The following is a 26576-nucleotide window of genomic DNA, read 5'->3' as shown; positions in this document are numbered from 1 at the left end:
ACAGAGGGCTTCCAGTATCCTGGTAACGTTTCATGTCTTGGACTTGGAAATGAGCACAGTTGTTCATTTTGTTACTCTTCCTAAAACTGTACATGTATGTATGTATACACAAACACACTGATACATATGCATACACTTATATTATTTTATATAATCTTTTATATTGTATATATAAAAATGTATAGATATGTTTTATAAAATGTTTTTATACAATCTTTTATATCTACAATATATTGTACAATTAAAAAAAACTTTTAAAACCTGTTAAGTCATACTGCATCTTTTGAATGTCCCAAGTATGTAAGGCACTTCCAAATTATCTAGAATTATCCATGTATCCTTTACTACTAACTATGTATCTTTGCTTAATGAGATATTCTTCCCTTTCAAAATGAAATCTACACACCCTAGTTCATACCTTACTCATGTTCTCATGTTAGATATTTGGGTTTTTTTGGAGAAGGTACATGGCAATTTCTAGAATGGGACCTTAAATGACTGAGCAGTTTCTTCCTGCACCTTATATGGATAATGCCCAAAGCTCTGATCGCCTATATTCTCAGTCTAGCTCATTTTGTAAGCATTTCAGCTCTGAAAATCCCACTCTCAGAGGTTCTTATTTTCCCCCTCATGATTCCTACTTATATGATTTCTTTTCACCTACAGCAAGAAGCTTCAGGTATTAACTGGACATGTTCAACAACTTCAGGAGAAATTCCTGAATGTCAATATATGACATTGCAACTTGGCTTTCATAGGCATTAGCTATGTGAGATAAGTATAGCAAAACTCTGAGTGAAGATAAAGGCAGTCATGCTTCCTAACTCTTGGCTTAATATTTTAAATCAATGCAGCAGGCCACAATATTGGATTAAGAATTCAACATTGATAGAAATAATTAAGGAGAAATAAAAAAAAAACAATCATTTGCCAATATCATAATAAACATTGCATTATTGAGCAGCTACTATGGAACTGTGTTAGGCAGAATAGATCAAAAATCCATTCCTTAGGCCTTTATTATCATGCGATAACCAATATAAGCAGAAAATGAACTTTTTCACTCAATGAAAATTTATTAACGTGATAATTAGATGTGAGATAGTTGAATGTAGTAACTCCATTTGCTAACCAACATTAAAATAAACATCCTAGATTGATTTGCAGTAATATTACTACTATCACCCCTTATAAGAGAAGTACAGACCATTGTAGTCAGTATGTCAAGGTAATTAACAGATTTTGTTCTGCCTCTACATGGATTTCTTTGACATGACAACCTGCATGTACGTCTAGTTTAATTTTAGATATGTCACAGTTTTTGTTTTGCTGAAAGTCAAAAGAAAAATCTCTTTAGATCTAGTTTCTCTTTTGAGAAACTTTCCACTGGATAAAAGGAAAAGATAAAAATGTTTATGAGATCACAGTAGACACCTCTGATTTCAGACCTTGATGGACTTAACACTATAGTGTTCTTTATGCACCACGGTCTTGAGATTAATTTTTATTGCTTTCTGTCTCCTTGCTGAAGTATGAAAGGAGAAGCTTATCAAAGGGGTATTTATCAGTCATAAGCCAATAAGGAAGTGAAATTTATTTTTCCAGTTTATTTTATTCGGGAAGGATGGGAAGTTCAGAATATAGTAGATTTGTTAAAAGAGATATGAACTTTTTGCCTTGTTATTTCCTGGAGGTGGAACTATGCTACTTTGAAGGATCCAATGCTGTTTTCGGTTAATGATGATTTAAAGAATACTGTCATTAAAAAAAAAAAAAAAAAAAAAAAAAAGAATACTGTCATGAAAAAATCTGTGCATCTTTTTAAAAACCATGTTTGTACAAAGCATAAAATTAAAATGTTTTAATGTGTCTTTGCCTTTTATGTCTGTGTGCATGATCATATTTAAAGTCTTAATTAAATCTGTCATCTATTGATAAATTAATAATTCTTGTGCTGTCAAGAGTATGCTAAGGTTCAAAGCTCCAAAAACTGAATTACTAACAGTGAATTATGAGCTCAAGTTCTGTTAACTGTTCTATTAAATGGCCTTGGTTATATCATATTTAACACATTTTTTCTGCATCAATAAATCAAACCATTTAACTATGAATAATTAATATAATTATTGATACACTGCCACTTTACACATGACCTCAATAGAATATCTCATTTGCCTTCACCAGGGGAGAAATCATTGAATTGTGTCTATAAAGATGAATAAAAGCTCAGCATACAGAGAAAGCACTGATAAACATTGTAGACAGAATCATGCTCCAAGAGGCACAGCCTTGTGACAGGGAATGGCATATTAGGAATTAAGTTCCACATGCAAGAATATTGAATGACTTTGTAACATTCAACTGATTGATGGGTTCTTGGCCTTCATGCCAGGCAAAAATCTTCCACAATGAATCAGAAACCCTATTCAGACACAATCTTAAATTCCTTGAGTCTCAATTCTCTATGTTCCAAGTGGAGGTGATCAAACTATGTATTATCAGTGTTTGTAGCCAACGATGATAATAAAGAAATACATATACAAACATAAGATTAAAATGTTTGAAGAATCAAGATAAAGGAGCAGTTTCTAACTTGGAATTACAGTTTAGGATTTAATGGAATTTAAATTAGTTATTATGGAATTTGTCAAACCAATTGTTTAGGTCTTCAGGGAGCTTCACTTTCAAATATGGGTCTGTAATTTGAGAGCTTTGACTCAATGCCAGATTGATAGCATATTTAATTTGTAGTAATTTCTAAATTCTTAATATTTTAAGATGATCAAATTCTCAGGTTTCTAAGATAATCTATTATAATACCATGATCTTCCAGCTGCTCTGAGGGCTGTATGTATAAGTTTGTAAGTCACATTAAATACTCCAATTTGAATTGTGTCCTGTATTTCTCTCCTCAAAAATAATTGTTTATTCTGACACAGATACCATATACTGTACTAAAAATAACAACCATTAGTTGAGTATTGCTTTATGCCAGTACTACTCTACATGCTTTTGGTGTATATTCTTGAAACCTTACAACGATGTTACAAGGCTTGTTTTTATTTTATGGATGAGGAAATTGAAACTCAGAGAAGGTAAGTAATTTGGCAAGGTCACAGAAAGAGGAAGATAATTTTTTTTCTTTCAAGTGTGTTTTGCCACAATGCCCATAACTTTATTTTGGTCCACCCTGCGGTGGCTCATAGTGAGGGTCTGAGAAGAAGCTTGAGAAACAGAGGGAAACGGTGATCCCACAACTTGTTCCAGACAATGCTAGGGTCAGAGGTCAAACCACAGGCCTTTGAAGGTGTGTGAACTGGGCTAATATTCAAAAGCCTTGGTTCTCTCTCTTGTTCTGTGTTTAGGCAGCTCTACAAGGGCACTGGCTGGGTGGTTCTATGCACTCCTTGCCGGTTTTGTGGCCCATTGAGCAGATTTCTCTGAGCTCTAACCCACTGCTATGGGTGCAGGTCCACTTCATCTGTTCACAGTTGCCCAGACCATCTCATTTTCTTTTCACGGGACTGCTAAAAGTAAAAGGCACAATTCAAGAGTCCTGCTGCTATCACTCTGAAAGCAGAGGATAAAATGTTTCCACGGGGTCCCACACACATAGATGAAGATTAGTCCCAAATGTGAGCTGGTGGACTTAACAAGGCACTAGACTTTACCTCCGACTGCTTTATGGGAAACTTAGAATAAAACAAGACCCTTACCTTCTAATTTTCCTGTTGCAGCATAGAAAACATTGCCCCATCTTGCTATTCCAAAAACTCTTTCTCTCCTATCTCTCACATCCTGTCAATTTTTGAAATTCTCCTGAGGATATCTCAAGAGAACTCTCAAGTAAGTAGTCATAATCAGTGAGTGGGATCACCCATCATTCCTCTTCTTCTGCTCTGGCTTCTTTGCCCAGGAAACCTCAGGCAGTGCTGCCATTACTGTTTCCTGGTGGCTGCTCAAGGTTACATGGTCCTACTGTGTCATACTGTTCTAAGACCGATACGCTCATGCAGCGAACATTTCTTTCCTGAGCTCATCAATCTTTGACCATCCTCTCAAATACCCCTGTTCTCCACCTCCTAGCTTGATGTTCCCAGTGGAGGGCTGCCTTGTACTCCAAACTCTCCCAGACAGTTTAATGGGATACCCACTCTTGCCATTTCTGCTTGCTCTAGGATATGTGTTAATATCTGCAAAAGCAAGCCAGAAGACCAATGATAAATGTAGACCCAGAATTTCCTCCTGCTCTTCCAGTCATTCACATCTTCCCTCCAGATATATGATAAATATATTTTGGTTCACTCTGAAGCTTTGCAGTAGAAGCCTGGAGAAAATACCTGTATCTGCTTCTCCTTAACTTATAGACATGAACAGTAGTTGCATTTGTTGAACATTGGCCAGTGCTGATACCATTCTGGTTTCTCCCAGAATCTCCAACACCGCTCCTATCATATGTATAAATACATTTTATTAAATGAATCAAAAATACTTTTAACACTGAAATTCAAGCACCCTGAATTCAGAAGGCTGAATAATAAGTCCCCAAATATACCCTTGTCCGAATCTGCAGAACCTGTGAATATGTTACCTTACATTGTTAAAGCAACTTTGCAGATGGGATTAAATTAAGGATCTTGCAATGGAAAGATGATCTTGTATTATCCTGGGTGGCCTGATATAATCACAAAGATTCTTATAAAAAGGATGTAGGAAGAGTCAGAATCAGACAGAAGATAATGTGACAGAGCAGATGGACAGAAAGAAAATGTCAGGGAGAAAGAAATTTTCCTCTGCCCTTCTAAATTCTTCTGGCTGGTCTAATAATTAAATTGATGTGAGATAGATTAAGAGGAGAAAGTCAAACAAAAGTTTAATAGCATGTCTACATGGGAGAGACCCAGGAAAACTGAATTATTTCACCAAAATAGCTAAAGCCCTCACCTTAAATACCATCTTCAGCTAAAGACAAGAGAGGATGTTGGGGGTAATGGTAATGGGACTTCAAAGGGGAGGAAAGCAATTTACCTGGAGATGGAAAAGCAAATGTTTGGCAAACAATATTTGCTGGCCCAGGCAGAGACAATCGGGCACAAAGCAGACTCTGATTTTTAGGCCCTGCCTAAAGAGTTTCCCTCACCACCCCTGGCTCACATTGTTTATAGATATCTCTGGTGATACCTCTATTCTAGGAGCAGGTCCTTTATCTAAATTCTTTTAGGCAGTTAAGAGAGAGGTTACAAGAAAAACTTTTTGAATCTTCTGTTTGTTAAAAATAATCAACAGAGACACATTTGTTGGGGTAGGGACAAAATTTGCTGCCCTAGAAAGAGATCTGAAGAGGTTAGGTTGATGGCTTTGCTACGTTGATGGCTTTGAAGACACAGGAAGATGGCCATGAGCTATGATATACAGATGCCCTCTGGAAGCTAAAAGGATCAAGGCAATGGCTTCTCCATTGACTCCAGAAGAACCTCCTAGGGCGTCCAGAAGGAGACAGCCCTGCGGACACCTTGACCTTAGTCCAGTGGAACTAATTTTGGTCTTCTGACTTCCAGAACTGTGAGAGAATAAGTTCGTATGCTTTTAAATTACTGAATTTGTAATAATTTGTTACAGCAGCAATAGAAAATCCAAGTGCTGGGTACGCAGGAGGGGAATAAAAGTTCAAGAAGTACAAAAGAGAGCTTCCCTGGTGGCGCAGTGGTTGAGAGTCCGCCTGCCGATGCAGGGGACGCGGGTTCGTGCCCCGGTCCGGGAGAATCCCACATGCCGCAGAGCGGCTGGGTCCGTGAACCATGGCCGCTGGGCCTGTGCATCTGGAGCCTGTGCTCCGCAATGGGAGAGGCCACAGCAGTGAGAGGCCCGCGTACCGCAGAAAAAAAAAAAAAAAAAGAAGTACAAAAGAAACCTAAGCAAAAAATTTTTGTAAAGGGCTTTATTTTCATGATATTTATAAAAATACGTTAATAAATATTTAAACTTCTCTATTCCAAGACAAAGAAAAATACTGCATAATTAACACGAAACAAGGCATTATGCCTAACAAGGAAGACATAAAATGTCCAAGGGATATTTAGAACATTGTCATTTTTAAAGTTTCAGCATCAGAAATGTTGACCACAGATGGTGAAACTATTTCCATAAATAGATCATCAGCAACTGACCATCTTCTCATCAGTGCACAAAGTAAATGTACACATACATTCCCCTACCTTAACAGTGATCTATTTATTTGGATCCCCCACTACTGTCTCCAGCTTTTATCACCATGGATGGTACAGTGTGGTATCCGGCCAAAAATAAACCACAATAGTTTTATGAATGAAAAACACTTAAAACACATCACCTTCAAATAAATAATACTCAGCACTGAATTAACTTTGATTTAATGTAAAAATGACCTTTTAAAATAACAGTACAGAGAACTGCCAAACACATTCATACCTTTTAGATAGAACAGTAATATACAGGCTTTGAAAAATAAATACATAAATAAATACATATGTAAATAAATAGAAGAACTCTCATAAGAAACAGGCAAAAACATTAGACACAGTCCAGGTGGCCCCAGGAGCTATTTGTTTCTCTTCTTTCACTTTGATTCCACTAAGGCTGCAGTAGGAGCCAGTAAGCTCTCTCCAGCTCTCTAGATCAGTTGGCACTGTCCCTGTGATGAGAAAATGGGTAGTTAGTAGGACCCAAAACGTTGACCTCACAGCCCTGCACCAAGTGGTTGCTACCTAAGCCACTGCTGCCCTGTGTGGCAGAAAATGCCAGGCTCTTAGATGCTGTTTAATTAGGAATAAGGAGCCTGTGGTCACAATCTTATTATTATCTTCAAACCACAACATAATGCCACATTGGGCTGAAAAAAGTACATGCATGACATCACTTAAGCCTCATAGCAAACTCCATGAAGTAGCTATTATTATTTTCCCCATGTTATTGAGACTTAAAGAGATTAAGTACTTTCCCCGAGGTTATAGGAATATAAAGGGTGGAATCTAGATTCGCATTGGGGTGGAAGGGGTTGGTCTCACTACAAATTCCCTGCTCTTCACCACTAAGCCTCAGAGGCCCGCATTGTCCAAAACCAAGCGTTCTATCTTCAGGGCTGAAGGCCATGAGAGACTGAGGTAAACAATACCTGTTCCTTAACGGGTAGGAAGCTTTTTCGCATCGTTGGCTAAATCTACTTCATCTTTTAGGAACATACATTTACCCAGACTCATGACAGGTGGATGAGGATGGAAGGCACTAGAAATACCCTTCTGACCTTAACAGCAAATTTAATGGTGAAATTATAATGACTTTCAGTCCTGCAGCTAAACCGTGGGTTTCTCTGATAGAAAAAAAAGGAGGTAGATGACTGACTCTAGTCACACGTGTGAATAAAAACCATAACTCACTTGTTTAGCATCTTGTTGATGATTTTTTTAACCATGGGAGCTTCAGGGTTGAGACAAACTTCCTGACCAGTCTTGAGAGTGGCTCTGCAGAGAGAAGGGAGAATCCACGTGAGGTCGGGCTGGGGGTCGGGGTGGGGTCGTCGGGAAGGCGGGGGTGACAAGCACAGGAACAGCGGCGGCACTTACACGACTTCCGTTTGGCCGCAGTGGGGTCCCGGGGGCGTCACCTTCACGCTCTGGATGTTCTTGAGGTGAATCCCCTGCACGGTCTGCAGGCACTGGCAGCGCAGTTCGGTGACCACAGGCGCCCCTGCGGGGAACACAGACTCGGTCAGGGGGCTGTCCCGGGATGGGCCCCCACCCACCCCCGTCCCGCCCTGGGGATGCCGGGCGCCGGGTCGCACCTGCTGCGTGCCGGCCGGCGGCCACCAGGACCAGGAGCAGTAGCGCGGCGCGGAGGAGCCGGGCGGCGGCGGGGTTCGTGGCGCGGGCCATGGGGTTCAGCTCGGAGGGTCGCTACCTGCGGCGGGAAGGCGGGCTGGAGGGCTGGCGGAGCGGATTCTGTGGCTCCCCGAGCCGGGCGAAGCCCTTTTATCGCGATCGGACAGGGGCTGGCAGCCCAGGGCCAGGGAAATTCCCCGACGCACGTGAAGTTCCCGGGTCCGGAAGGAGGGCGCGGCCCCGCTGGCCTCCCGCGTAATCTCTGCGCCAAAATCCCCGCAGGAGGAGTGAGTCGCCTTGCAGGTGGTGGTGTCGCATCTTAGAGAACAGGCATCATGAGGAAAGGTAGTTAAGACTGAGGGGATTAAGGCGAGGGAGGAGGGAAGCAGAGAGAACTGGTTTTTCTTTGTTTTTTAAAGTTATTTCTGAGATATACATTTTAAAGTCAGAACTGATTTTTCATGTGTTACGCATACGTATCTTGGGGCTTGATGATTTTATTTACGTCTGCATAAATACACTCTGTTAAAACACGTCATCTCAAATTATTCATAAGAATGTTCCCTTATTTCCTGGTATTTACACACAAGTCAATCAAACTTGGTGTCATATCATCCCGCAGTGGTGAGGGGATGACCAGGATCAAAAGTTTAATTCAGTGTTTAAATTAGAACAAAGTGTCACAATGCTACAAAGCTGCTTTCCCCTGTGAAATTTTGGAACTTCCAGAGCTCGAGTAAATCCATGAATACCACCGTTTTTTGTGTAGAGGGTGTTAATTAATCCATGAAATAAGGAGCGGGTGGTCATTTGGAGCTGTTGCAGGGAGGGAAAGCTGCGTGGGGCTCACAGGGACACAGTTTCTAGTTTTATCCAAGAACAAAATAGGTCATAGGAATCAGGAGGGGATGCCTAGTGTGAGTAGCACCCTTTGCTCATCTAAGCACCAAAAAACATGTGTTCCTGTGAAGTATCTAAGAGCTAGATCGTGAATTTAATACCATTTGCTTGTTTTATGATCACAAATCTCATTTCATTTCCATGTTATATGGACTTTTCTGCTTCCAGCGATTTGATTTCCCTCTAGAGAAGTAATTGCTGTCATATTTTATTTTTTTCTAATTTCTAATAAGACATTTCAACCTGTTAACCGGAGACTTTATTATTGTGTAGTTTAGTTTTCACCCTTAGTTTTAATGCCCTTAGTTGGATTATACTCAGGTAAGTTTCATATGTGAGAGGTGTGGGGATACCCAGTGGGAAGCAAGAGCAGGGAGGGGATGCTCCAGGGGTGGGTAGAGGCACAGAGCAGAACTCTGCTCCATACTGCCTGGTGCATGACATTTAAACTGCCTGGGCCTCAGTTTTCTCATCTGTAAAATGGAGATTAAGGGTAGTATCTACTTCAGCGGGTTGTTATGAATAAATGTGTTAGCATTTGAACACACCGGTACATATTAAATGCTATAAATAATTTTTAAATAAATAAAATAGAAATTGCTTTTTCTGTATTACTAAGCTGAAACTAACCTAGGGATAAAATCTTTGTACAAAGAGAAAAGAATTATTGAAAAAAACAAAACAAAACAAAAACTCCTCCAATATAAAAGGTTGTTTTTTTGTGTTTTTGTTTTTCTTAAGAGAAAACTTAGAATGAATTTTTTTGTGTCATCTAGTTTAATTGCTGGGTAATTTCATAATTCTAGTTTTAGTAATTTCAACTACAAAATGTGAATAAAAGTAAAGATGTCCCACCTTGATTATTAGAAAAGAATAAGAACGACTATATTATAAATAAAGATTTGTCTTTACATTTATTTTTTGTCAGTAATCATATGTACAGTCCTGAGAAAAAGGGTAGGAAATTAAAAAAAAAATTTTTTTAAAGAGTAGGGAATGAAAGGTGATCTAAAGTTTATAAAATATGAGTAACTCAACAATAATTGAGAATTTGTTTAGATATTATTGTTATTTTTTATTTTTCTGGGATTCTAATTGGAATACAGTTGACACTTGAACAACATGGGCTTGAACTGCACAGGTCCACTTAGATGCAGATGTTTTTCAATAAATATATTGGAAACATTTTTGGAGATTTGTGACAATTTGTAAAACAACTTGCAGGCTAACCACGTAGCCTAGAAATGTCAAAAAAGTTAAGAAAAAGTTTGGTATGTCAAGAATGTATAGAATATATGTACATGTTAGTCTGTCCCTACATAGGCATAAGGCGAGTGATATTTAATATAAAGTTAATGTGTTAGTTTTCTTCCTGCTTTATAACTTTGCTTTCATTACATTACTTTCATTGCATTACCATACAGTATGTCTTTCTCTTTCTTAATTGGGGAAACTGTGTATAAGGCTATCATCACAGGTAAATTTTTTTTTTAATTTAACAATATTTCTAATACTGTGTTATGAATATGACTGTGATACTGTAGGCCGTAAGACTGTTATAATGGTTCATTCATTAGTGTATAGGCTAGGCAACTGTGAAGCAATTGTAACAATTACACTAGGCTACCACAAAGCAATCATATTGCTTCTTCATTATTAGTGAATTAATTATTATATCTGAAATAAATATGAATGTCTTTTTTACATTATCTTTCATTTTTGATGAATCATGTTAGTAATACGTATAACATCTATAGTGTTTTGTATTAAATAAGACAATATTGATGGAGGTACTGACAGACGATTCATCTTATAAACATGACTTAAATTTACAGTATCAATAAATACAGTACAATAATGTAAATGTATTTTCTCTTCATTATGATTTTCCTAGTAATATTTTCTTTACTGTATCTTACTTTATTCTAAGATACAGTATATAATACATATACAAGATATGTGTTAATTGACTGTTACACACTTTCTGCACTTTCACTGCCAAGGACGTGGGTTTGATCTCTGCTTGGGGAATTAAGATCCCACAAACAGCAGGGTGTGGCCAAAACAAAACAAAACAAAATTTAAAAATTAAAAAATAAAAAGCAATAGTGTTCTGAAACCTACTAAAATAATCCAGTTCTTTCTTGTTTTAACAAGCACCTTCCCTAACTACTTGTTTTATAAGCTGAATGGCTGATGTATATGCCCAAACTTTCAACTAATACAATCACCAATTTTAAAAATATAGAGCCAACCCTAAAATAAAAACACAGGTTGCTAAATTTTATTTTGAGCTACCGTATTTACCGCATCTTGCACATTTGATTGGCAGTATATAATCTGCCTTTAAAATCCAGAGTTGCTGCTGTATCCCAAGATGACGGAGTACCGTCCTGCTCCCCCACGCTGGCCTTGGGAAGTTGTGCCTACAACTGCTAACCCTATTGTGTCACAATTACTACTTTGAGTAGAATGAGTCTGGCTCCGAGGGGAGAAGAAGGAAGATGTTGCAAGCATTAAATCCCTGGATCCATCCCGTCTTCACTCCAGAGCATTTCATCCAATGTCAGTGTCATCCACCTGGTCCAGTCTCTAGTGCATTTGTCCCTTCTGCCTGCCTTGAGCCCCTTCCCACTGCTCCTGGTTACAAAACCTTGGTTTTCCTGTGGGAACCATCTTCTCTTCCTCCCAATCTGGGTAGCTCAGGTAGGGTGACCCTGCTCCAAAGCTCCAGAAGTGAGCTGATGACTGAAAGTAGTATTGGTCAGTCCTTCCAGTTTGGGTCCAGCCCCCAGCCACTCTATAGGTGCAGGGGTGGGTGAGTGACCTAAGCCTGGCCAAGTCAGAAAAATCCCTGGGGGACTTCCCTGGTGACACAGTGGTTAAGAATCTGCCTGCCAGTGCAGGGGACACGGGTTCGAGCCCTGGTCTGGAAAGATCCCACATGCCACAGAGCAACTAAGCCCGTGCGCCACAACTACTGAGCCTGCGCTCTAGAGCCCGCGAGCCACAGCTGCTGAGCCCATGTGCTGCAACTACTGAAGCCCCCACACCTAGAGCCCGTGCTCCGCAACAAAGAGAAGCCAACGCAATGAGAAGCCTGCGCACCACAACGAAGAGTAGCCCCTGCTCGCCGCAACTAGAGAAAGCCCGTGCGCAGCAACGAAAACTCAACACAGCCATAAATAAATAAATAAATTAGAAAAATCCCTGGGGTCCTTTTTGTCAAGAAATTGCTTAAAAAAAAAAAAAAGCCCTTGCTTCCTGTTGGGTTATATCTGGTAGAACAAAAGCTTAAAGCTTTGCCAGAGCTTGAGAACAGGTTGCCTAAAATGAAGCCAGCATAGAGAAAAGCAGCCTGATCTGGAGTGAGACTGTTACTGAAGAGAATTTTTGAACTGCAACACCAAGCTTTATCGCATCTACTCATCAGTCTTTTAGTTTCATAGGTCAAATGCTTCTCCTCTTCATTAAGCTAATTTGAGTTAGGTTTTTGTTACTGACTCCACTTATGCTGGTTATCTTACTTATCTTACACCTAGGAGGGCGTTTCAACTCACATTTAATGTCTTTCTTTCTCCATTTGTCTCAGCATTTTCAATGATAATTTTCTCAGCATTTATAAGGTGGGAATGAAGTTTGGTGCTGGGGATATAAAGAGGAATAGGAGACTCTGCCACCCTCTAACTCTCAATGCAATAAGGGAAATGAAGGTACAAATAGAATATTTTTTATTTTTTGTCCCCGCAGCTTAGTTCCCCGGGAGAGGGATTGAATTCGTGCCCCCTGCAGTGGAAGTGCAGAGTCCTAACCACTGGACCGCCAGGGAAGTCCCAACAGATAGAAAATTTTTAGGAAAGCTTGATAAATACCATGGCAAACCATTCCCAAGGTATCAAGAGTGAGGAGGGACACCCAGTGCAACTCTTATATAGAGTGGCTTTATGAGAGACATCAGACAAGTTTTCCTAAAAGAAGTGCTCACTCACATTAGTCTTAAGGATAAGGAGTTTTCCAGGTAAAGGGGGAACACTGAGGGATGGAAAACATTCCAGGACAGGGCCAAATGGGCAAAGGCATGGCTATTAAAAAGAGCATGGGAATACTGGGAGAGCAAGTGGCTCATGCAGATGGAGCTCACTCTGCGAGCAAGGAGAAGGGAGAGACTGAGGCAGGAGCAGGTGGGAGGGCTCAGACACTGGAGGCCATGTGCCCATAGGATTCTGCTTGTCCATCAAGACCCAGTTTGGGTGTTGCCTCCATTGGGAAGTCTCTACATGCACCTCAAGGTGTTTCCATAGACTTCTTGCACGGACTACACCATGACCTTTATCAGCTATCTACCACGGGGAGGGGGAAAGGCTAGGGTAACCTAAAGCTTCACAGAGTGTGCGGAAAATGAGGGGTGGTGGATACTGGAAAAGATTAATAAGCAGAAACCTCAGTTAAATAGAGTTGAGAGACCAGAAGGGGGAGCTCTCACACCCTGGGACAAGAGCAGAGCCCAAGAGGAAGAAGAAAGACTCCTTTCCTGGCAAGGACATGATCAATGACAATCCGTGGACTCTGTTTACCATAGCCCCCCAACTTCCTTCTCCTATCTATAAAAGTGTTCCTTTTTTTTTTTTTTTTTTTTTTTGCCGTACGCGGGCCTCTCACTGTTGCGGCCTCTCCCGTTGCGGAGCACAGGCTCCGGACGTGCAGGCTCAGCGGCCATGGCCCACGGGCCCACGGGCCCAGCCGCTCCGCGTCATGTGGGATCCTCCTGGACCGGGGCACGAACCGTGTCACCTGCATCAGCAGGTGGACTCTCAACCACTGCGCCACCAGGGAAGCCCAAAAGTGTTCTTCTTTTGCCACGTGGGGACTTGCACGCAGCTTGCCGTGGTTACAGGTCCCCGATTTGCAGTTCTCTGCTAATCTCAAGTAAACCCATCTTAGCTGAAGAAATATCTGACAGTCTGTTTGACGTCAAAAATATTAAATCAAAAGACATTTATGAAGCACACACAATATACAAGAGACTGTGGTCAGTTTTGCAAAAGACACGTAGTGGGTAAAGCTGAAATACGAACTTCTTTGCGCATACTTTCTTCTGCAATAGAGCTAGTCTTACCTTCTGTTCCTATAGTAAAGACAGCCTGGTGGTTTCAAAGTCTATGATTATTTAAATTCATTTCAACTAACTCTGAATATCAACTAATATATTAGATTTGGGCGTTATTCCAAGGCTTCTAAAGAATAAGTTTCAATATAAGCTTTGTATTTCCATTTTCTTAAGATTGCTTTTTAAACTTTTAGAGAAGTAATTAAATTACATTACATATAGTATAAGCCAAAGAAAGACAGAAATGCCAAAATTACCAAAGAATACGTCAAGAAATAGATATAGGAAATGAGGAAATGTCTCTGTGGAAATGTTTTTTATCACACTTGGCTGTGATGGGCATGAAACAGGATGATGACCCTGCTTTGATGCTTCCTGTACTGTGGAAGCAAAATTTAGGAAGTTGAGAAATCAGTTATAAGCCACAGCACACACATCAAGTACAGTGATATGTTACATATTTCAGCTAGGAAAGTTACAATCTTCATAAAAATCTTGATGATCGGAGAATATCTTCTGTAACCTTTCAGAATTTAAAAATCTGTTGATACACTCTTTATGGCTCATATATGCTCCCTTTTAGAAAATGTTATCTGTGTGTTGGAAAAACAAATGTGATTTATGCAATTGTTAGGTGAAGCATTCCTATGTGTTTTCTTCAGACCAATTTGGTTGGGCATGTTGTTTAACTTCTATACTGTTACTGATTCTTTACTGCTTTGTCTATTAAGTATTGACAGGTTTGTTAGAATTTTTAACTATGACTGTGGTTTCTTCTATTGCTTCTTTTAGTGTTTCTCTATTTTGCTTTATATATTTTGATAATATGATATTAAGTTCATAAAATTTTAGAATTATTTTTGTCCCTTGTAAAATTGCCACCTTTTTATTTTATATTTTTGGCCATGCCACAGGGCATGTGGGATCTTACTTCCCCAACCAGGGATCAAACCTGCGTCCCCTGCTTTGGAAGCACACAGTCTTAACCACTGGACCACCAGAGAAGTCCCACCATCTTTTTATTTTAAATCAGCCTTCTTTGTCTCTGACTACCTCTTTCCTTAAGTCTTAACGTATTAATTTGGTCTTAAGTATTCATTCATTAAGTATGTATTCATGCCAAGTTTCTTTCAGTTGGTTTTTACATGATATAATACTTTCAATTATTTTCATTTCAAGCAATCTGGGTCTTGATATTCAAAGTGTGCCTCTTTTAAGCAACATAGATTTTTTTGTCTTAATTACACAGCCTGGTAATTTTTGACTTTTAATTGGAGTGTTTATTCCATTTAAATTTACTATAATTCTTAATATAGTTGGATTTAAGTCTACTATCTTGCTATTCTAGTTGTCCTATCTTTTCAAAAATAAACTTTCAATTTGGAATAATTTTAGATTTACAAAATATTTGTATGGATAGTACAAGGAGTTCCTGTGGACCTTTTGCCCAGTATTTCCTAATGTTGATATCTTACATGATTATAGTACACTTGTCAAAACTAAGAAATTAACATTGGTACATTACTGTTGACTAAACTCCAGTCTTCCTTCAAATCTCATCAATTTCCATTAGTGTCTTTTTTCTATTCCTGGATCCAGTCCAGCACACCACATTGCATTTAGTCCTCATGTCTCTTTTTTCTCCTCTGATCTGTGGCAGATTCTCAGTCTTGTCTTGTCTTTCATGACTGACGGTTTTGAAGAATACTCATTAGTTATTTTGTAGAATGTTCCTCCAATTGGATTTTTAGGATGATTTTTTTCACGATTATACTGGGGTTGTGGGTTTGGGGTGAGAATATCATGGAGATGAAGTGCCCTTCTCATCAAATCATATGGGGGAGGGGTAACATGATATTCACATGACGTGAGCGGTCATAATAACCTTGAGCTCTTGGTTAAGGTGTATCTGCCAGATTCTCCACTGAAAGGATATTGTTTTTCCTTTTCCTTATCTCTGTTTTGGAGGTAAGTCACAAAGTCCAGCCCAAACTCACGTGGGGAGGGGAATTAAACCCCACCTTCAAGAGGCTTTACTTATATTATTAGGCATTCTTCTGAAAGGAAGCCATCTCTCCCCTTGCCATCTGTTGTTTTGTTCCTTTATTCCTTAATTTTTTGTCTACTTTTGTATTATTATTATTCAGGTATTTTCTTTTATCCCCTTTTCAGATTTTTAATCCAAAATTTTGCATTCCCTTTTAATGGTTGCCCTAAAAAATTACTATATGCTTGCCACAGTATAATTTTCCTTAATACTTTCTCTAACAATTGATGTATCATATTCTAAATCCATTTATCTCCCTACCTATCATTTGTTATTTTTGTCATGTATTTTACTGTACAGTATGTATTTATCTCCATTGGTCATTATTATTGTTCAATAGCACAAATTGTTTGAGTTCTTAGGAAGAATCCATTTTTCTATCCTTTGCTCCCAGCTTCATTAAAAGGAAAAGAATTGCATAATTGTTTGAAAAACCACTACCAAAACCATTTAATAGGAGCTCTTGTTGAAATATTGATAAAAATTCAACAGTTTATGAAGAAGTAGTTTTGAATAACAAATTGGTCAGTGTGAAAAACAGGAATATTTTATATAAAACTAGGATTCTCAAGGTGGTTGGGGAGGGTAGAGTGCCAAATACTCTTTCCTGAGTAACAGAAAAGTAAGGGAAGTGACAGCCAGAAGCAGGCATAAAGTTAGGTAGAACCTAAGTCTAACTGTATAATACCTTGGGGGCACCCAGGAGGAACCAAAGATCAAGATGAATAAAACAAAACCTAAGCATGTTATTTTTTTTGCAAAACCTTTATTTTCTTGGCATTTAAAAAAATGTAACAATAGTTTTAACTTCTCTGTTCCAAAACAAAGAGAAACACTATATAATGAACATTAAACAAGGCATTATGCCCTACAAGAAAGACATAAAATGTCCAAGGGAAGCTTCAACATAAAAATGTTGACCACATAAAGTGAGATCATTTCAATAAATAATAACTGACATTGTTTTAAACAAGTACAAACATAGATGTGCACACAGTTTCCCCGATTCTAATAGCGATCTCACTGTCCAATTGCGTGGATCCCCTCTCCCACCCACCCCCTCCACCTCTATCACAGTGCCTGGCACTTTATGGTCTCCCAATAAATATCAGTTTAATGTGACATTTAGAACCCGTCATCCTCATATTAAATAACAATCAGGACTGAGTTAAGTTTGATTAAACACATTGAAATCTTTAAATACTAACATGTAAAATATTAAAATATGAGCTATAAAAATAAATAAATACACGTATAAATAAATAGAACTCATAAAAAATAGTCCAGCACATCATGTCCCATCTTGGTGTCCCCAGAAGCCAGCTGTTCTCTTCTTCATTTTCACTTCCTACAAGAGCAGAGACTGCTCTTCAGGAAATGCCCTATGAGCTTCTTACTTCTCTCTAGGTCAGTTGGTGCTGCCCCTGTGATGAGAAAAGGGTTAGTGTTCAGGTGCTGAAGAAAGCTGCTTTTCTCTTTCAGGCCCTTGAGGCTCGAGGGACTTCTGCATGTAGACCCTGGCCCAGCTCTGCACTCAGAAAAGGTTCCTGCTCAAAAGGGTTAAAGACCTTTCACAGGTATCCTAGACTTGACCTCAGGGAGGTCTCACTGAAAAGTCCCTGCTCTTCACTAGTAAGCTTCAGAGGCCCATGTTGCCCAAAACCAGAGGTTCCACATTCAGGTAGAAACCATTGAGGAATGGAGGTAAACAATGTTTGTTCCTTAATGGGTCAGAAGCATTTTACCATCCCTGGCTAAATCTACTTTATCTTTTAGGAACATACCCACACTCATTTGAATAGGGATGGAGAGGGGGATAAGGACAGAGAACCCTGGAAATACCCTTCTGACACAGAGCAGATCAAATTTAACAGGGAAATAATAATGATTTTCAGTCCTGCAACTAAACCATAGGTTTTTCTAATAATATTTTCAGGAGGTAGATGCCAGTATTTGTGACCAATGGCTCTAGTTGCAAGTGGGAATAAAATCCATGACTTACTTCTTTAGCATCTTGTTGATGATTTTTTTAACCATGGGAGCTTCAGGGTTGAGACAAACTTCCTGACCAGTCTTGAGAGTGGCTCTGCAGAGAGAAGGGAGAATCCACGTGAGGTCGGGCTGGGGGTCGGGGTGGGGTCGTCGGGAAGGCGGGGGTGACAAGCACAGGAACAGCGGCGGCACTTACACGACTTCCGTTTGGCCGCAGTGGGGTCCCGGGGGCGTCACCTTCACGCTCTGGATGTTCTTGAGGTGAATCCCCTGCACGGTCTGCAGGCACTGGCAGCGCAGTTCGGTGACCACAGGCGCCCCTGCGGGGAACACAGACTCGGTCAGGGGGCTGTCCCGGGATGGGCCCCCACCCACCCCCGTCCCGCCCTGGGGATGCCGGGCGCCGGGTCGCACCTGCTGCGTGCCGGCCGGCGGCCACCAGGACCAGGAGCAGTAGCGCGGCGCGGAGGAGCCGGGCGGCGGCGGGGTTCGCGGCACGGGCCATGGGGTTCAGCTCGGAGGGTCGCTGCCTGCGGCGGGAAGGCGAGCTGGAGGGCTGGCGGAGCGGATTCTGTGGCTCCCCGAGGCGGGCGAAGCCCTTTTATGCCGATCGGACAGGGGCTGGCAGCCCAGGGCCAGAGAAATTCCCCGACGCACGTGGAGTTCCCGGCTCCGGAAGGAGGGCGCGGCCCCGCGGGCCTCCCGCGTAATCCGCGCTCTCGGGGAGGGGGGTGGGGTGTCGTGTCTGCGCCGAAATCCCCGCAGGGGGAGTGAGTCGCCGGCACCCCTGGGGTACCGCCTGCGAGGGCGGCCGTGGGCTTCTGGCCACCCCTGGTCGCGGGCGGTGAGTATCAGACTGGTTAGACCAATATAGGGACTGTAGCAGAACTTTAGGGCGAGAGTTAACTTTTTTTTTTTTTTTTCAAAATTTATTTATTTATAGCTGTGTTGGGTCTTGGTTGCTGTGCACGGGCTTTCCGTAGTTGCGGCCAGCGGGGGCTACTCTTTGTTGCAGTGCGTGGGTTTCTCATTGCGGTGGCTTCTCTTGTTGAGGAGCATGGGCTCCAGGTGCGCGGGCTTCAGTAGTTGTGGCATGTGGGCTCAGTAGTTGTGGCTCACGGGCTGTAGAGCGCAGGCTCAAGTAGTTGTGGCGCACGGGCTTAGTTGCTCCGCGGCATGTGGGATCTTCCCGGACCAGGGTTCGAACCTGTAACCCCTGCATCCGCAGGCAGATTCTTAACCACTGTGCCACCAGGGAAGTCCGAGAGTTAACTTCTTCTAAAGACACTTCTGTTTTGGAGAGTGGAAGAGTTGACGCTGGAATGGCAGCCTTATTTTGTCTCTCTTCTTCCTCTTTAAGTTGGGTTTTGTAGATTTTATTTATCCCTGGAATAAACACACTCTTTAAAATTACATCTGTCATCTCAGTTTGTGTGTAAGAACGTTTGTCGAATTCTCGGTGTTTTAGGATCTCAAATAAATCACACTTAATGCCATTGTTTTTACCAGGTTGGGCCTGGGGGTAGGCCATTGAACAGGTTAATTCACTGTTTATTTTAAGATACAGTGTTGTAATCTCTTATTTGCCCTCTCTTTGAATTTCTGGAATTTAGTCATTACAGGAGCACCACTTTTTGTTCTAAAGGAGGCTGTGTTTTCACTCATGACAGTTACTCGGGTGTTGAAAGGGGCCGTGCGGGGCTCAGGAGGTCCATTCCCCTTTTCTAGGCTTGTCTGTGGACAGAAAAGATCATAAACATCAGAAAGCTAGTACCTAGTGATTCCTGACTTTACTATTGATACAAGCAGCAAACAGATATGGTTTTTGACATACATAAGCACTAGCTTACTAGTATATTTCACTCCAGGTTGTCTGAATTTGCCTGTTTCCTGGGATTGATTCTCTCTTGAGTATCAGCTATCAATGTACTTACATTTCAGATTCTATGTAACTGAGGCCTTCTCACTTTCACCATCAGTTCCAATATCCCTTTTGGATTAAACAGCAGATGGTTTAAGTTGATCCTCCTGGATCGATGAGGACCTCGGGGATGTGTGTGACATTCTGTGGTTGCTGTGAGAAGGATTGGGGAGCTGAGGGAGTGGGTCTGCCTCAGGAAGAGCTGAGAGTTTGTCAGGCAGTCAGGGCTGAAGTCTCAGCTGCACACTTACTTGGCCATGGGACCACGGGGAATTATTTAATCTCTCTCTGCTCTCGCTTTCCCTCTGTTTAAGAGAGCTAATGATAGTGCCTGCCTCACAGAGCTGTTATGAGTATTAAATGTGTTAACATTTGTAGAAGAGTAGCACATACTAAATGCTGTATAAATATTTATTAAATAAACAAAATAGAAGTGTTTTACAACCTTAATGTTATAGACTAGATGTTTGGGTCCTCCAAACTTCATATGCTGAAGCACTATATTTCATTGTGATGGTACAAGAAGTGGGGGCCTTTGGGAGGTAATTCAGTTTATATGAGGCCATCAGGGTGGGGTTCTTATGATGGGATTAGTGCCTTTATAAGAAAAGACACCTGGAGAGCTTATCGTCTCTTTCTGCAAAGTGAGGCTACAGCAAGAAGGCAACTATCACTATGTGCAAACCAGGAAGAGGATTCTCACCAGATACTGAATCTGCAGACACATTGATCTTACTTCCCAGCCTCCAGAACTGTGAGAAATAAGTGCTTGTTATTTCAGTCACCTAGTGTATGATATTTTGTTATAGCACCCGACCTGATTAAGATACTTACATGAACAGCAATGGTCTATGATGAATCCTTATGTAAGCAGAAAAAATATATATTTTTTCAAAGAAACATCTGTTAATTTATCTTTAAAATTTTTCAGCATTAGAAATTTTGTAAGAGGGATGCATCTGTATTCTTTGGGAATCTTGGAATAGATTTTTTAAATCCATTGTTTGAAATTTTGCTTTCAATTACTTCCCACATAAAATAGGCATAAGAGTAAAATTCTTCCCAATTCATTTATGGGAAAATATTTAAGAAATGACTCTCTGCCTTGGGCATTAATAGCTAGCTCCTCAAACAATGAAAAGTACTAGCTGTAATGATTCCCAGACCCAACCCAAAGACGTGAGTAAACACCCAGGAAGAGAAGAATTTCAGCTTATTTACAGTAGCAGCCAAAATGATGAGATACTTCAACTCACCATCTGTAGAATTATCTATAATGTGACTCCTAGAACTTGTTAAATTAAAATCATTTGCTTTCAGGAAGGAATAAGAAAGACTTTTTTTTCTTTTATAATGTACCTCTTTCCATTATTTAATTCATGACAGCCCTATAGTAAGTTTCAGAAAATTTTAAGAGCGCCAGTGTTATGAAGTCTATCATGATAAGCAAATTTCTTCTTGTGTTAACATGTCCCGAATGCCTCTTTTATAGGTACAAGCTATAAACCAATGCAATCACTAACTCAATGAAGTCATCTCTAAGATAGGAGCTCAGCTTCCTAAATTCCATTCTACCCTGTAATTTTTATTGTATCTTTGAGATTTGACTAATACAATGTACTATGCCTGCAAACTCTGGGGTGGTTGTTCCGTGCTGAAAACTGACCTTGCTAATTGGCCAGCAAGAATGAGTGGTGTGGCTCTGCTTTATCCTAGCTTGCCTTGAGAGCTTTGCCATTGACACTACCACCGCTCCCATTTCCTAACAGCTATAGTTTGTGTATAACGTTTCTGGTTCTACACTGAAGGGAGAAAATGAAGATGACTGAACATGCTACTATTGATAGATTCCAAGATTTCCCATCCCTCTAAGAGCACTTAGTTGAACATCATTGTTAACCTCCCCTACTACAACTGCTATTTCTATCTGTCTCCTTCCTGGCACCGACCTTCCTTTTTTTTTTGGCCACTCCGGAGCAGTGTGTATCTTAGTTCACTGACCAAGGGTCCAACCGGCACCCTAGGGAGTGAAAGCGTAGTCCTAATCACTGGACCGCCAGGGAATTCCCCTTCCTTCTTCTTAAAACAGAGCCCTGGTTTTCCTTTGGAAATCCTCACCTCTGCCCTTGTCAGTCCATGTGATTAAGGTGCGGTGACTTCACTTCTGAGCTGAAGACGGGGAGCTTGTGACCCTACAGCAGTGTTGTTCCCTGCTTCCTACCTATGCCCTTGCCCAAGCCAATATGGGTTCACAATGGAGCCAATGAGTTAAGATTGACCAATGAGACAATGCCACTTGTGCAGGAACAAAGGGAATTGAGGTGCTCTTGCTTCTTGCTGGGATTGCTAAACTGGTAAAATGGAAACCCAAGGTCTTGCCATGACTTGGGGAAAGCTTGCCTGAGAGTAGACTGCCACAGAGGGAAGCACAGACCTGGCCTGCACAGACAAGATTATTGAAGATGCTTGAGCACCTGAGTCTAGCATTGTCCTATCTAATCCTTTGACTTTCACTGTTATATAGCAATAGATTCTCTTCTCTTGTTCAGCCAGTTTGAGCTGTAATTCCATCACTCGCAGTGAAAGAGTTCTGAAAAATACCTCCGTCTTTCATATTGCTTCTAAAGTTATCTTTCTAACAGACTGATTTCTTCACTATTTAAATCCTTCCTTCCCTTCTTTTCTCCATCTATTCATTTTAAAGTTAGCACTTATGAGTTTGGAAACATGCTATGTTCAAGGAATACAAAAAGTTTAAGATTCATTCCATTATCACAAAACTTTCAGTCTAACAGGAGAAGCAGACATACATACAGAAAATTATGAAGCAGCCTGGTAAATCCCATGAAGAGTATGCCCAGGATATGATAGGAGCATAGCGGTGGGATACCTGACCTTATTTCTGAAGGGGGTGGGCCAAACTCTCAGAGAAGAACTTCAGAGAACCTTCTTTGGAGGGAAGGTGCCTCTTGAGTTGAGTCTTAAAGGATGGATGAATTTTTCCCAGGTGAACTGGGAGATCAAAGGATAGAGGATACATTCCAGAAAGAGATGACCAGATGAACAAAGGCATCAAGGCTAGAATGAGTATCATGTCTACTGGGAGCAGCCAGCAATTCATGTATCTGGAGCTAAACCTGTGAGGCAGGGAGAGGGGGGAGAGATGGAGGCAATATCTGGTCACTGAAGGCTGTGTGTAGCCCCTATCCGTTGTTCAGAAACCAGTTCATATGTTACCTCCATTAGAATGCTCTTAAATCCATCTCAAGGTGTTTCCATGACCTATGTGCACAAATTCACCAAGTACTAAGTGGTGTGTGGGAAGGTCAGAGTAAATAAAAGGTTCAGGATAAGACAGAAAATGAGGAGATAGTTGATATTCAATTCAGTAGACCTTTATTAACCACCTACTGTCTATAAGGTGCTAGGACAGGATTTATAAGTGATGCAAAATTGGATAGACTCCAAACTCTTAACTTGACATTCATTAACATCTATCCAATATACTCCCCTCTGCATGTTAGGTAACTTCTGTTGTTGTTATATCTATAGTAAAGATTTGGATGATTTGAGCAATTTGCAACAATTTAAAATGATTTCAAGTTACACTAAGTACCCTTCAAAAATATTGGCTTTGGGCAATTTTTTAAAGATTTAAAAAAATTGCTTCAAATTAGGTTTTCATCTTTATTTTCTTAAAATTGTTTCCTAAATGTTTATGGAAGTAGTCCTGATTAAATAAATGCTACCATGTTCAGATAACGTAACGTGAAGAAACAGTGCTATGACAACTTTAAAAAAGGGAACTCAGCACAGAGAAAAGGGAAGCTTCTCCATGGAAATACATAGTTTATGCTATAAGATGTTTTTGGAGAATAAAATCATGATGACTATGGTTTTATGGAAGCAAAATTTAGGAAGTCAATAGATGAGTGTATAAATCACAAATAAAAGTATCACACACGTGGTGTCACAATATGGGTTTTAGCCAGAAGAATTATGAATAAAGAATCAAAAACTTGATTTTTAAATGTTGTCAATAGTATATTTTCCAATGATTTTTTTTACTACATACCACATATTTTTTTCTTCAGAAATACTTTTATTTTTGATTTTAGTCTTCTTGACTCTGTCCATTTGTACATGCATTGTTTTTAAAGAGGCACACAGAACATATGTCACAAGTAACTGAAGCCTTATAAAAAAAAAATAAGCAAAATAAAAGCTCTGTGTGAGGGGATGGCAATGGTATTAGCATTTATTTGGTACTTGCAGAAGCCCAGGAAAGAAGACAATACATGGCCAGGGCAGGAAATAGCCACACTTATTACTTGGGGCTGGAATGGATAAATAGAAAATCAGGAATAGAGCTTATTCTCTGTTTTTCCTGTACCATGTGATCTCTTGTTACAGCTTTTCTCATTCTATCTGCTTCATTTTTATCCATTCTTCATTCCACCAGCTTATAGCCAACCTAAACATTTTTACTTCTTTCGAAGTCCTGAAAACAGTTCTCATATGATTATTATGAAAATCAAGTAAGTTCACATTTGCAAAATGTGCTTGAAAGTAAATTCTATATAAAATATTGTTAAATAAAGGAAAATAATAAAATAACAAAAATTAAGAATAGCTTTTAAAAGCAAAAGGAAAATAAGTCATGCATGAATTTGTACTTCCATAGTTGAGGTTAAGTGATCAGTTTTATTGATTGCTTAAATTTAGCAAATGCGATCAGGCTGGGGTAATTATTTCTCAATATCAACAAAGTAAAAGGAGAAAAAGGGGAAGATACAGAGATTTTGAGGATGAAGGGAGATGAGTAAAGTAGGAGGACAGAGCAGGCTGAGTGATCAGGGCTAACAACAGAACTGGGTGTTTGAGGGAAATTGTGAGGATTTGGAACAACAGTTTCTGAAAGTGCAAAGGTAGTTGATCTTTTAATTTTTTCCCATTTTTGACAACCATTTTATGTTTTTTTTTCTTTAACATTTTTATTGGAGCATAATTGCTTTACAATGGTGTGTTAGTTTCTGCTTTATAACAAAGTGAATCAGCTATACATAAACATATATCCCCATATTTCCTCCCTCTTGCGTCTCCCTCCCACCCTCCCTATCCCACCCCTCTAGGTGGTCACAAAGCACCCAGCTGATCTCCCTGTGCTATGCGGCTGCTTCTGACTAGCTATCTATTTTACATTTGGTAGTGTATATATGTCCATGCCACTCTCTCACTTCGTCCCAGTTTACCCCTCCCCCTCCCCGTGTCCTCAAGCCCATTTTCAACGTCTGCGTCTTTATTCCTGTCCTGCCCCTAGGTTCTTCAGAACCTTTTTTTTTTTTTTTGGTTCCATATATATCTGTTAGCATAGTTATTTGTTTTTCTCTTCCTCACTAACGTCACTCTGTAGGACAGACTCTAGGTCCATCCACCTCAGTACAAATAACTAAATTTCGTTTCTTTTTATGGTTGAGTAATATTCCATTGTATATATGTGCCACATCTTCTTTACCCATTCATCTGTTGATGGACACTTAGGTTGCTTCCACGTCCTGACTATTGTAAACAGAGTTGCAAAGAACATTGTGGTACATGACACTTTTTGAATTATGGTTTTCTCAGGGTATATGCCCAGTAGTGGGATTGCTGGGTCATATGGTCATTTTATTTTTAGTTTTTTAAGGAACCTCCATACTGTTCTCCATAGTGGCTGTATCAATTTACATTCCCACCAACAGTGCAAGAGGGTTCCCTTTTCTCCACACCCTCTCTAGCATTTATTGTTTGTAGATTTTTTGATGATGGCCATTCTGACTGGTGTGAGGTGATATCTCATTGTAGTTTTGATTTGCATTTCTCTAATGATTAGTGATGTTGAGCATCCTTTCATGGGTTTGTTGGCAATCTGTATATCTTCTTTGGAGAAATGTCTATTTAGATCTTCCACCCATTTTTGGATTGGGTTGTTTGTTTTTTTTTTGATATTGAGCTGCATGAGCTGCTTGTAAATTTTGGAGATTAATCCTTTGTCAGTTGCTTCATTTGCAAATATTTTGTCCCATTCTGAGAGTTGTCTTTTCATCTTGTTTATGTTTTCCTTTGCTGTGCAAAAGCTTTTAAGTTTCATTAGGTCCCATTTGTTTATTTTTGTTTTCATTTCCATTTCTGTAAGAGGTAGGTCAAAAAGGATCTTGCTGTGACTTATGTCTTAGATTGTTCTGACTATGTTTTCCTCTAACAGTTTTTTAGTGTCTTGCCTTCAACTTAGATCTTTAATCCATTTTGAGTTTATTTTTGTGTATGGTGTTAGGGAGTGTTCTAATTTCCTTCTTTTACATGTAGCTGTCCAGTTTTCCCAGCACCACTTATTGAAGAGGCTGTCTTTTCTCCACTGTATATTCTTGCCTCCTTTATCAAAGATAAGGTGACCATATATGTGTGGGTTTATCTTGGGTTTTCTATCCTGTTTCATTGATCTATATTTGTTTTTGTGCCAGTACCATACTATCTTGGAGCTTTGTAGTATAGCCTAAAGTCAGGGAGCCTGATTCCTCCAGCTCTGTTTTTCTTTCTTAAGATTGCTTTGGCTATTCAGGATCTTTTGTGTTGCCATACAAATTGTGAAATTTTTTGTTCTAGTTCTGTGAAAAATGCCATTGGTAGTTTGATAGGGATTGCATTGAATCTATTGATTGCTTTGGGTAGTAGAGTCCTTTTCACAATATTGATTCTTCCAGTCCAAGAACATGGTAT

At 40.0% G+C, this 26576-nt stretch overlaps 2 protein-coding genes across 2 annotated transcripts; both read right to left on the bottom strand.

Annotated features, from left to right (window-relative positions):
• Window positions 1-6372: 6372 nt before the first annotated feature.
• On the bottom strand, window positions 6373-7948 carry LOC111187591 (growth-regulated alpha protein-like). Its single transcript, XM_022599424.1, has 4 exons — window positions 7817-7948; window positions 7599-7722; window positions 7413-7496; window positions 6373-6670 (listed from the first exon to the last, which is right to left on the bottom strand). The coding sequence occupies exons 1-4, from the start codon at window positions 7905-7907 to the stop codon at window positions 6655-6657; spliced, it is 315 nt and encodes a 104-aa protein (XP_022455132.1). The 5' UTR covers window positions 7908-7948; the 3' UTR covers window positions 6373-6654.
• Window positions 7949-16497: 8549 nt separating this feature from the next.
• LOC111187662 (growth-regulated alpha protein-like) lies at window positions 16498-18556 on the bottom strand. The gene is made up of 4 exons (XM_022599531.3): window positions 18314-18556; window positions 18096-18219; window positions 17910-17993; window positions 16498-17331 (listed from the first exon to the last, which is right to left on the bottom strand). Exons 1-4 carry the CDS (start codon window positions 18402-18404, stop codon window positions 17316-17318), a joined length of 315 nt encoding a protein of 104 aa, XP_022455239.1. The 5' UTR covers window positions 18405-18556; the 3' UTR covers window positions 16498-17315.
• Between the last annotated feature and the right edge of the window lie 8020 nt (window positions 18557-26576).

Source organism: Delphinapterus leucas, chromosome 5 (assembly GCF_059928025.1).
Source record: "Delphinapterus leucas isolate spDelLeu-1000000601 "Yukka" chromosome 5, BTC_Dleu_Yukka2, whole genome shotgun sequence".
Lineage (NCBI taxonomy): Eukaryota > Metazoa > Chordata > Mammalia > Artiodactyla > Monodontidae > Delphinapterus > Delphinapterus leucas.
The sequence above is the reverse complement of the archived record's forward strand: the minus strand, read 5'-3'. Positions and strand labels throughout refer to the sequence as shown.

Excerpts from the sequence above, each read along its gene's own strand:
- LOC111187591 (XM_022599424.1), bottom strand. The coding sequence starts at position 7,907 with ATGGCCCGCGCCACGAACCCCGCCGCCGCCCGGCTCCTCCGCGCCGCG. Across the intron at positions 7,723-7,816 it reads CGCCGGCCGGCACGCAGCAG|GGGCGCCTGTGGTCACCGAA; the intron begins GTGCGACCCGGC and ends TGTTCCCCGCAG. Across the intron at positions 7,497-7,598 it reads TGCGGCCAAACGGAAGTCGT|AGCCACTCTCAAGACTGGTC; the intron begins GTAAGTGCCGCC and ends TTCTCTCTGCAG.
- LOC111187662 (XM_022599531.3), bottom strand. The coding sequence starts at position 18,404 with ATGGCCCGTGCCGCGAACCCCGCCGCCGCCCGGCTCCTCCGCGCCGCG. Across the intron at positions 18,220-18,313 it reads CGCCGGCCGGCACGCAGCAG|GGGCGCCTGTGGTCACCGAA; the intron begins GTGCGACCCGGC and ends TGTTCCCCGCAG. Across the intron at positions 17,994-18,095 it reads TGCGGCCAAACGGAAGTCGT|AGCCACTCTCAAGACTGGTC; the intron begins GTAAGTGCCGCC and ends TTCTCTCTGCAG.